Source organism: Seriola aureovittata, chromosome 17 (genome assembly GCF_021018895.1).
Source record: "Seriola aureovittata isolate HTS-2021-v1 ecotype China chromosome 17, ASM2101889v1, whole genome shotgun sequence".
NCBI classification, from domain to species: Eukaryota; Metazoa; Chordata; class Actinopteri; order Carangiformes; family Carangidae; genus Seriola; species Seriola aureovittata.
In genome coordinates, this window is record NC_079380.1 from 25,550,986 (window position 1) to 25,563,386 (window position 12,401).

General features: G+C 47.6%; 1 protein-coding gene across 1 annotated transcript; it reads left to right on the forward strand.

Annotated features, from left to right (window-relative positions):
* The first annotated feature begins 2,143 nt into the window (after positions 1-2,143).
* On the forward strand, positions 2,144-11,762 carry maptb (microtubule-associated protein tau b). The gene is made up of 11 exons (XM_056402556.1): positions 2,144-2,276; positions 2,680-2,751; positions 5,838-6,443; positions 6,722-6,750; positions 6,936-6,993; positions 8,035-8,111; positions 8,851-9,000; positions 9,137-9,218; positions 9,667-9,776; positions 10,244-10,411; positions 10,488-11,762. The coding sequence occupies exons 1-11, from the start codon at positions 2,144-2,146 to the stop codon at positions 10,518-10,520; spliced, it is 1,518 nt and encodes a 505-aa protein (XP_056258531.1). The 3' UTR covers positions 10,521-11,762.
* The last annotated feature ends 639 nt before the right edge of the window (positions 11,763-12,401 follow it).

Sequence of the window (12,401 nt, forward strand, 5' to 3'; positions counted from 1 at the left end):
TGTATTTTTCTCTTCAAATGCAAATGAAATGCAATGATTCTGAGTCAACTTTGACTCCCAAGATGCATTTCACTAACAGTCACAGAGCTTCACCTTCAGCTACTTTTTGTAGAAACCTGATCATTCAGAGGGGTTTTATTCTGGATCATACTTGGTTGACCTAAGACCCAACACCTGCATAGTTTGGGACATTTTGTTGTGTAAGATTTAGGTCTCAGGCTGGGTTCAGGTCTGGTCTTGGTTGAACCAGTCAGGTTTCAGTCTGGGTCTTAAAGACACAGGAACAGGATGGTTCTGGTCCCAGGTTTAGGCTCATGGAATCTGTTGTGTATGTGGTAAAGTAGAACTAATCCAAAACTCATGTGTGATAGAGTGCTGAGTTTCTTCTCTCACTTCACAATACCTGGGTCCACAGTAACACAGTCGACAGTGTATTCCCGCCTGAACAGTCTTCACTGTGGCCTCAAACCAGCCTGGACCCAGTTCCTGTGTCCTCCTGACATCAGGTGGTTTCAGAGGGGTCAGCTGGTCCCTGGTGTGAACACACCTGACTTCAGTCTACCTTCAGGTTCAGAGAGGACACAGCTGAAATAAGTGACGAGTCAAAACTTTAAAAAGTACAAAAGAAGTGTCAGGCCGCGACTCAAAGCAGGACTCAGATGCAGAGATATTAGAATACCAAAGGCTTTTATTGAATTCTCTGGCGACCTCAGACAGAGTGACAAACCAATGGCTATGAAAAACTAGACACTAGACTCTGAATCTAAGGAACAAAAAAACACTCCAGGAGGAGGAAAAAGGTACTAACCAAAAGAAACCAACTGATAAACACAAAACGCTCCGTACGGAGGAAAATCCTGACTATATAAAAATAAACCAAAAAAATAATCTACTCACGCTACTAAGCGGAGGATCTAGAATAATAAATAACTGGCTACATGAAATGAAAATCACTCTTAACGAGGAAAAACAAGGGGCTATGAACTTTAGCTAGGGCAAAATTTACAAACAAAAAATCACTCTTCACTCGAGGTTCAGAAGGCTTACTTTCACAACTACTGTGGCTGTGGACATGGACAAAAGACGCGGGTGCAGGACAAGAACGAAGACACTCTGGCACAAGACAAGGGGAACACAGACTATTTAAACACATGGAGGGAAATAGGGGACAGGTGGAAACACTCAGGGCAATCAGACTGAGACACATGAGGAAGGGCAAATGACCTGAAACGAGAGGAGAATTACTTTTCAAAATAAAACAGGAAATGACAGGACAAAACAACCCCAGGACAAGACAACCTCACCACGGTGTGACAAGAAGAAATTTCAGAAGGAGTGAATCGATCAATAGAATCAATCAAATCAATTAGATCAATCAATATGATTAAAGATCAGATCATTTAAAAATCTGATAATACCTTTGATTAGTGAGAAGACCACCTCAGAACACATCAATTATTATTTATAATTGTATAATACTTAATAATTATATAATTGTAAAGAATAATTATAAATATTATTTATAATAATTATTGTATATTATATTATTGTATTAACTATTATAATAATTATCATATAATTGTGTTTGGCTGGGCAAGATTAGTTTGACCTCATGTTTGACATAGCTGTGTCTGAAGTTGATTGTACAGTTAGTGATTATTATTGATACTGACTGACTACATTACCCATCAGCCCTGACAGTCAACATGATGGTGACCTGACTGATCAATAATCAATTCCTGCAGGTGAAAATAAGATGTTGAGACAGGAAGTTACTCACAGCGCCACAGTGACACCTGCTGAACAGTCTGAGTATGTCACTGATCACTGATCAATAAAACTTGTTTGATTATCATCAATCAGTCCATCACTGATTATAATTCAAAATGTGTTTACATTTAATTTAATGTGATTTCTATGATCAGTTTATTGGGAACACTGATGATGACGTCATGTTGCATGTCTTTTATTTTCCTCCGGTTTTGATTTATTATATTTAATTATAATTATTGTCTCAGCTCCGTGTGTTTGTTGTTGATGCAGATGACGTCACAAACTTTGAAACACAACAAACAAATACAAACACTCCAGTGAGGAAGAACCTCAGTTTAGTTTTAGCGTCTGTCTGTTTTACAGTGCAGTGATGCAGCAGGTTACCATGGTAACAGCAGCCTCCTCTCCCAGCATGCAGCAGCAGCGGAGCCGCCCCCCCCTCTCAGAGCAGTTGCAGGGTGGAGCAGCAGACAGACGGACAGCAGCTGCAGCAGAACCCGGAGGTAAGAAATGTAACCACCAGCAGACCCACCTGTCTGTCTCTCACCTGTCTGTTTGTGAGTCTGTCTATCGTTCCTCCTCCTGTCTCTGCCGCTCCTGTCTACAGCCTCAATGGCTCTCAGTCGGCAGAGGCGGCAAACGCGACTATTTTCCGCTCTCTTACTGTCACCGCCCGGTTCACCGCTGCGCTCGTTAGCCCGTTAGCCTGCAGGCTAAAGGAGCTTTTGGGGGGGGGGGGGGGGGGGGGGGGGGGGGGGCTGAACGTGTGCATGAGGCATGAGTGATTGACAGGTGGAGGGGACAGTAGAGTCTGATAAAAACGGACTTTACTGTTGCTGCATCATCATCATCATGGACGACTCTGTTACTGAGCATGCTCACTGACTCCTCTTGACCCCCCCATAGGAGTGATGATGGATGGAGACTCGGCCCCCCCCAGAGATGGCTCCGACCAGCATGAGCAAATGATGATGGAAGGTGGGTGTCGGCCTTTATTTTCTCTTGTTCTCCTGTGTCTCACACACACACACAACACACACACACACACACGTTCTCCTGCCACACAAGTTCTCTTGTCTCACACACACACACACACACACAAACACATGTTCTCCTGCCACACACATGCTCTCCTGTCTCACACACACACACACACACACAAACACATGTTCTCCTGCCACACACATGCTCTCCTGTCACACACACACACACACACGTTCTCCTGCCACACATGTTCTCCTGCCACACAAGTTCTCCTGTCACACACACACACACACACACACACACACGTTCTCCTGCCACACAAGTTCTCCTGTCACACACACACACACACACACACACACACACACACACACGTTCTCCTGCCACACACGTTCTCCTGTCACACACACACACATGTTCTCCTGCCACATGTTCTTCTGTCACACACACACACACACACACACACACACACATGTTCTCCTGTCACACACGCTCTCCTGTCACACACACACACACAATTCAAAATGGCGGGAACATTTTTCTTATGCAAATGGGCGTGGCCTATATCGGTCTCTCTTCATCATCATCATCATCCACTTCCACATCCACAAGTTTTCTTTGACACCTCACGGTCTCTGATATAGTCTGTTGATTGATCACCTCATGGCAGCCATCTTTTAGACTTACCACAGCCGCGATGTCACAGTGTACTGCAGTAGCAGCTGAGAGGGTTCAGTTTCTGACATCTGATTGGCTTAACAGCCAAAGTCCATTTCACACCTTCAAAGTCACATGACCGTGAGGGTCTTTGGTCCACCTGGTCCAGCTCTGTGAACACTGCTGTGTTGTGTTGTCATGGTAACACACCGACAACAGCAGAGAAGAAGACAGCACCTCAAAGATCACCATGTCAGGGTTCTGAGTGTGATCAGGACCTGGATCAGGTGGACCAGGTCTTGGTTCCAGAGCTCCTCATGTTTCTTCATATGAACCTCATTGTTCTGTCTTCATCCAGAATTTGTTTTCATCTGTGACGTCCTGTCACCTCCTCCTCTCTCTTCCTGCTCCTCTCTCCTCCTCCTGTCACTTCCCCCCTCCTCCTCCTCTCTGTTCCTCGTCCTCCTCTCTCCTCCTCCTGTCACCTCCTCCTCTCTCTCCTCTCTCTCCTGCTCCTCTCTCCTCCTCTCCTTCTCCTCCTCCCTCCTCCTCCTCTCTTTCCTCTCCTCCTCTCTCTTCCTCCTCCTCCTGTCACCTCCTCCTCTCTCTTCCTGCTCCTCTCTCCTCCTCCTGTCACTTCCCCCCTCCTCCTCCTCTCTCTTCCTCGTCCTCCTCTCTCCTCCTCCTGTCACCTCCTCCTCTCTCTTCCTGCTCCTCTCTCCTCCTCCTGTCACCTCCTCCTCTCTCTTCCTGCTCCTCTCTCCTCCTCCTGTCACTTCCCCCCTCCTCCTCTCTCTTCCTGCTCCTCTCTCCTCCTCCTGTCACTTCCCCCCTCCTCCTCTCTCTTCCTCGTCCTCCTCTCTCCTCCTCCTGTCACTTCCCCCCTCCTCCTCTCTCTTCCTCGTCCTCCTCTCTCCTCCTCCTGTCACCTCCTCCTCTCTCTTCCTCGTCCTCCTCTCTCCTCCTCCTGTCACCTCCTACTCTCGCTTCCTCCTCCTGTCGCTTCCCCCTCCTACTCCTCTCTCCTCCTCCTGCCACTTCCCCCTCCTCCTCCTTCTCTTCCTGCTCCTCCTCCTCCTGTCACCTCCTCCTCTCTCTTCCTCCTCCTCTTCCTCCTGTTTCCTAATCTCTTCTCCTCCTCTCTCTTCCTCCTCCTCTATCCTCCTCCTGTCACTTCCCCCTCCTCCTCCTCTCTCTTCCTCCTCCTGTCACTTCCCCTCCTCCTCTCTCTTCCTCCTGTCTCTTCCTCCTGTCTCTTCCTCCTCCTCTCTCCTCCTCCTGTCACTTCCCCTCCTCCTCCTCCTCTCTCTTCCTCCTCCTCCTTTCTCCTCCTGTCACTTCCCCTCCTCCTCCTCCTCTCTCTTCCTCCTCCTCTCTCCTCCTCCTGTCACTTCCCCTCCTCCTCCTCCTCTCTCTTCCTCCTCCTCCTTTCTCCTCCTGTCTCTTCCCCCTCCTCCTCCTCCTCCTGTCAATTCCCCCGCCTCATCTCTCTTCCTCCTCCTCTTCCTCCTCTTTCCTAATCTCTTCTCCTCCTCTCTCTTCCTCCTCCTCTCTCCTCCTTCTGTCACTTCCCCCTCCTCCTCCTCCTCCTCTCTCTTCCTCCTCCTCTTCCTCCTCTTTCCTAATCTCTTCTCCTCCTCTCTCTTCCTCCTCCTCTCTCCTCCTCCTCTCTCTTCCTGCTCCTCCTCCTCTCTCTTCCTCCTCCTCTTCCTCCTCTTTCCTAATCTCTTCTCCTCCTCTCTTCTTCCTCCTCCTCTTCCTCCTCTTTCCTAATCTCTTTCCTCCTCTCTCTTCCTCCTCCTCTCTCCTCCTCTCTCTCCTTCCTCCTCCTCCCTCCTCCTCTCTCTTCCTCCTCCTCTTCCTCCTCTTTCCTAATCTCTTCTCCTCCTCTCTCCTCCTCCTCTCTTCCTGCTCCTCCTCCTCTCTCTTCTCCTCCTCTTCTCCTCTTTCCTAATCTCTTCTCCTCCTCTCTCTTCCTCCTCCTCTTCCTCCTCTTTCCTAATCTCTTCTCCTCCTCTCTCTTCCTTCTCCTCTCTCCTCCTCCTCTTTCTTCCTGCCCCTCCTCCTCTCTCTTCCTCCTCTTTCCTAATCTCTTCTCCTCCTCTCTCTTCCTCCTCCTGTCTCCTCCTCCTCTCTCTTCCTCCTCCTCCCCTTCTCCTCCTGTCACTTCCCCCTCCTCCTCATCTCTCTTCCTCCTCCTCTCTCCTCCTCCTGTCGCTTCCCCCTCCTCCTCTCTCTTCCTCCTCCTCCTCCTCTCTCTTCTTACTCCTCTCTCCTCCTCCTGTCTCTTCCTCCTGTCACTTCCCCTCCTCCTCCTCTCTCTTCCTCCTCTTTCCTAATCTCTTCTCCTCCTCTCTCCTCCTCCTGTCACTTCCTCCTCCTCTCTCTCCCTCCTCCTCCTCTGTGTTCCTCTGCTCCTCCCTCAGACCACGACTCTCTCAGTTTTCTGGACACAGGCCGAACAGAGGAGGGGCAGGAGGTGAAGGAACAGCAAGAAGATGGAGATGAACAGACGGGGAGCAGCACTGAGGAACTGAAGAGGAGGCATGAAGAGGAGGAACAGACAGACAATCCCTGCTTCTCCTCCACACCTCTTCCTGATGAAGAGGAGGAGAAAGAAGTCACGAAGAACCCAGGGACTCCCAGCTCCTCCTCCACACCTCCTCGTGATGAAGAGGAGGAGGAGGAGAAAGGAGCAGCTGTGATGTCAGCTGAGGAAGAGCAAGAGGAGTCCACACAGCTCCACCCTTCCCAGGAGGTCAAAAAAACGAGCGCACAGTCCAGCTCAGAGTCTCCTGCTGAGGAGCAGCTGGATGTCCAAACACCTCCCGTCCTTCCACCCTCTGAAGATCAGGAGGCCCTGGCTGATGAAACAAGCACTCCTCAGACCAGCGGCGCGCTCAGCAGAGAGAAGGGATGTTTGATTTCGACTTCAGCTCCTCCCTCCAGAGCGAGAGGCAAAACAAGCGCTTCTCCAACTAAGCTGGCTGGTCCAGCTAGGAAATCAAGTTCTCCTCCTCCCCTGACTAAAGGTCTGTCCTTTAATTACCCCCCCCCCCCCCTTTCCAGCCGGCCTCCTCCCACTCCTCCTCTGTGTCATGTTTCTGGAAGTTAAAAGAACATTTCACGTTTTCATTTCTCCCGCTGAAAGTGACACAGACTAGACATTTCCTGTTGACCTCAGCTTGAATGAACTCCTGGTTGTCATGGAAAAAGGGTTACATAACCACCACCCCCACCCCCCACTCTGACCTTTGACCTCTGCATGTTTGTGTTTACAATAACTTACGTTTCTTCTTCTGTGTTTCAGCAGAAAAGTCAGCTGAAGAAACTGGGAAGGTAAAATATTGTAATAATAATACTACTACTAATACTAATAATAATACTACTACTGCTACTATTACTACTACTACTACTTCTACTAAGAATAATAATACTGATACTACTACTAAGACTAATAATAATAATAATAACAATAATAACAACAACAACAATAATAATAATAATGTTTTTGCATGTTTCAGGCCTCCAGGACAACGGGAGGCGCCAGAGCAGCCAAGATGATCTCAGCCAAGAGTACAGGTACAAAACCAGTTCAACCATTAAGACCAGTTCGACCACTAAGACCAGTTTGACCATTAAGACCAGTTCGACCACTAAGACCAGTTTGACTACTAAGACCAGTTCAACCACTAAGACCAGTTCCACCACTAAGACCAGTTCGATCACAAAGACCAGTTCCACCACTGAGACCAGTTCGATCACAAAGACCAGTTCCACCACTGAGACCAGTTCCACCACTGAGACCAGTTCCACCACTGAGACCAGTTCCACTACTAAGACCAGTTCCACCACTAAGACCAGTTCCACCACTGAGACCAGTTCCACCACTGAGACCAGTTCGACCACTAAGACCAGTTCGACCACTAAGACCAGTTCGACCACTGAGACCAGTTTGACCACTGAGACCACTAAGACCAGTTCGACCACTGACACCAGTTCGACCATTAAGACCAGTTCGACCACTAAGACCAGTTTGACCACTAAGACCAGTTTGACCACTGAGACCACTAAGACCAGTTCGACCATTAAGACCAGTTCGACCACTAAGACCAGTTTGACCACTAAGACCAGTTTGACCACTAAGACCAGTTCGACCACTGAGACCAGTTCGACCATTAAGACCAGTTCGACCACTGAGACCAGTTCGACCATTAAGACCAGTTCGACCATTAAGACCAGTTCGACCACTGAGACCAGTTTGACCACTAAGACCAGTTTGACCACTGAGACCACTAAGACCAGTTCGACCATTAAGACCAGTTCGACCATTAAGACCATTAAGACCAGTTCGACCATTAAGACCAGTTCGACCACTGAGACCAGTTTGACCACTGAGACCACTAAGACCAGTTCGACCACTGAGACCAGTTCGACCATTAAGACTAGTTCGACCACTAAGACCAGTTTGACCACTAAGACCAGTTTGACCACTGAGACCACTAAGACCAGTTCGACCATTAAGACCAGTTCGACCACTGAGACCAGTTCGACCATTAAGACCAGTTCGACCATTAAGACCAGTTCGACCACTGAGACCAGTTCGACCTGTCTGTCTGTCAGAGTCAGTGGATGGAGTCAGTCCAGGAAGTCGTTCTCCGGCAAGTCGGTCCTCCACTCCAAACAGAGACGTCAAGAAGGTCTGTCCTACCTGTCTTAATGTCTACCTGTCCATCCGTTACCTGTCCACCAATCTACTTGTCTATCTGTCCACATGTCTACATGTGTACCTGTCCACCTGTCTACATGTCCACCTGTCTACCCGTCTACCTGTCCACCCGTCAAGCTGTCTACTTGGCCACATGTCTACCTGTCCACATGTCTACATGTTTACCTGTCTACTTGTCCACCCGTCTACCTGTCCACCCATCCACATGTCTACCTGTCCATCTGTCTACATTTGTACCTGTCTACCTTTCCACCCATCGAGCTGTCTACTCTTCCACATGTCTACCTGTCCACCCGTCAAGCTGTCTACTTGGCCACATGTCTACCTGTCCACCTGTCTACATGTTTACCTGTCTACCTGTCCACCTGTCTACCTGTCCACATGTCTACTCGTCCACATGTCTACCTGTCCACCTGTCTACATGTGTACCCGTCTATCTGTCTACTTGTCCACATGTCTAACTGTCCATCTGTCTACATGTGTACCCGTCCACATGTCTACTCGTCCACATGTTTACCTGTCTACATGTGTACTTGTGTACCTGTCCACCCGTCTACTTGTCCAGTCGTCTACATGTTCACCCATCCACCTGTCCGCCTGTCTACCTGTGTACACAGGGTCTATGGTTCTGGTGGTTCTGATGGTGTTCCTGGTTCAGCAGGTTTTACTGGTTTTCATGGTTGTGTACTGGTTCCGGTCTGGTCCTGCAGGTGGCTGTGGTCCGGACTCCTCCCAGGTCTCCCGGTCCTGCTCGTGGACGGACGCCTCCCCTAACCTCCCACCCTATGCCTGACCTCAGTAACGTGAGGTCAAAGGTTGGATCCACGGAGAACCTGAAACACACACCTGGAGGGGGCAAGGTAACACACTCACAACTGAAACACACACATTTAACTGTTGGAGCTAAAGACCAGTAAACGCTTAGCTGACTCCCACCTGTCTGCCTGTCTTTACCTGTCTGTCTGTACTTGTCTGTCTTTACCTGTCTGTCTGCAGGTTCAGATTGTTAACAAAAAGTTGGATCTTGGTAATGTGGCGTCAAAATGTGGCTCCAAAGACAACATCCACCACAAACCAGGTAACACACACACACACACACACACACACACACACACACACACACACACACACACACACACACACCTACACACACACACACACACACACACACCTACACACACACACACACACACACACACCTACACACACACACAAACACACACACCTACACACACACACACACACACACAAACACACACACCTACACACACACACAAACACACACACCTACACACACACACAAACACACACACACCACACACACACACACACACACACACACACACACACACACACACACCTACACACACACACACACACCACACACACACACACACCTACACAGACACACACACACACACACACACACCTACACACACACACACACACACACACACACACACACACACACACACACACACACACACACACACACACATGATAATCTGTTGTTTATTATTAACCAGGTGGAGGGAAGGTGGAGATTAAATCAGAGAAGGTGGCTTTTAAAGTGGTTCAGTCTAAAGTGGGTTCTCTGGAGAACGTCACTCATGTTCCAGGAGGAGGGAAGAAGAAGGTAACTGAGAACACACTCACCTGACACACCACAGTCACCTCAGTAGCTGTTTAACGGATCACAGCTCTATTTAAACCAGGTCTCTACCCAAAATTCACTTTGATTCCAAGCATCTTTTTATATCTGTATCTATATTTGTTGTTTCTGTATCATTCAGACCTCCAAACGTTGTTCTTCAACACTCACCAAACATGTGACTGAGAGAACGTACGGTTCTCATTGTGGTGCTACAAGGACCGGCTCATCACACACCACCACATAACTCATATATAGACAGTATATATATATGTATATATATATAAACATCGTGTACTGTATTTATACATGTAACTATATATTTGTGTATTATATGTGTACGTAAAAGTATCTGTTCTCATTAGATTATTACATGTTTATTATAATATCAAACATGTTAATAAGAATGTTACATGTGTTCATTATAACGTGATGTGATGGTGTGTTGTCAGATTGAAAGTCAGAAACTGACCTTCAGAGAGCAGGCCAGAGCCCGAACTGACCACGGTGCTGACATCATCGTCCAGTCTGACTCTTCCCCTCATCACCTTAGCAACACTTCCTCCCCTGGGAGCATTAACGCTGCCGAAGCTCCGCCCCTTGACACCCTGGCCGACCAGGTGAGAGATTTACCTATTCGGACCATTAACACAAAAATAAAACTACACACATTCACAAACGTCTTCTTCCTGTCAGGTGTCAGCCTCCCTTGCCAAACAAGGCCTGTGATTGGACAAACCCTGTGCCTGCAGACCCCACCCCCTCCCGTTACCAAGGAAACTGCCTGATGAAAGAAAGAAAAAAAAATGTTCTGCCTTTTTCCTCATGAGCGTCTTCATCAAAGACAGGATTGAAGGGGTTTTATAAAGTGAAACAAACAAGCTTTAAACTTCAGTCAACAACCAATCAAAGCTCTGTCTCACAGGTGAGTCCATCCAGAGTCAGACGAGAAGATCATCACTTTCATTCATCCAGTACAGAAACAGAGCCAGGAAGTGATTAGCCTAGCTTAGCACAAAGACTGGAAACAGAGGAGAACTGTTAGCCTAGGTCCATTAAAAGACAAACTGAGAGATCTTGTGAAGTTGTAGGGTTAGGGTTATGGCTAAGCTAGGCTAGAAGTTCGCTCCTGCTTCCAGCATTTCTGCTAAGCTAGGCTGAACACTGGATCTATTGCAATTATGGACTAACAAAAATGAAACTGAAGGTCTTGAGTCTTCGAGGAGGTTTTGAGGTCTTTGAAGAAAGTGCTCCAGAGGCTGATATTAACCCTGAAGAAAGTCCTAGGACTTACTGAAAAGTTCCAAACACTGCAATAGAAAATGTTTTTAAGAAAAACCTACATACTAACAACCAATCAGATCACAGAAACAAATACATCTAACCAATCAGATGACATAGCCTACTGTGGGTTAAACCCATCTTTGAGCGTGGCTCAGAATCTCTGCCATTGCTGCTGTTTGATTCAGAATGATTCAGAATTCTGGGACACTTAGCTGCCCAAAGTCCACACTAGTGACTAGTGTGTCTCCATGGATCCTTGACAAGTCGGGATCCTGGACATTGGAAGTTTGACAGGATTCCAGGTCATCCTGCAGGAAGTTCCAGGAGTCCTTGAGGGGAAACTGAGATCCATCTTCTTGTCTGACTGGAGAAAACAGAGAACACGCTAATGGCTAAGTAGCCTGGATTAGCCTGTTAGCTTCTTTCATAAAATCCCTCCAATCACAGAAAGTCTCTCTGATGTCACCTCTTTCAGCCAATCATCATCTCTTCTATGTTTCTGAATGCTGATGTGCTGTAGGTCCTTGTGATGGCCCCCAAACACCCCACCTTAACCCTATTACCCCCCCTCTCCATCATTTAAAATGCCCAGAATGCACTTTGATACCAGGTGCCAAAAACCATAAAGTCTCTCTGCCTGTCGGCTGTTAAAGTGCTTTGTACCAATAAAGTTTCTCTTGGATCTCACCTGCGTTATGTTTGTTGTATTCAGGGTGGGCAGGGCGGGGTGGGGAGGGGTTGATCTGGGGAAACCAAGACCAGATCTGGAAACAAGACCAAGACAAAACCTGCTAAAGGTCTGGACTGTGAACAGCAACAACCACTGTCAACGGAAAGTGACTGAATATTGCTGATGATGTAATACTCTAATTAGCATGTTCATGACACCATGACATCATATAATCATGCAGTCTATAGTATCAGCTGGTTCTGGTCCCTCTGGTCTTTCTGTGCTCCAGATATTTTAACTATGACCTGATCATGTTTCTGGCCCAGATCTGACTTTGTGACTCTGACTCTGACCTTATTTTGTACGACTGAAGGTACTGTTTTAAAAACATGTTTCTGAGCTAAAGGTGGATTTTGGTACCAGAGTCCACTCCTCTAAAAATGTGATCACAGCCCTGACCATTCTCATTTTGGATCCTGGTTTGTTCTGAGTCACAGAGAACAGGAGTCCTGCAGATGTTTCCAGTCTCAGGTCAGGGTTCTGGCATTTGATGCTCACAACAGAGCTGTTGAGGTTCTGATTCGTACGTTGTCTAAGACCTGACACATCTGTCTGCGAGGGACAACTATTAAAGAACGTCCACACTGAGACCAGAA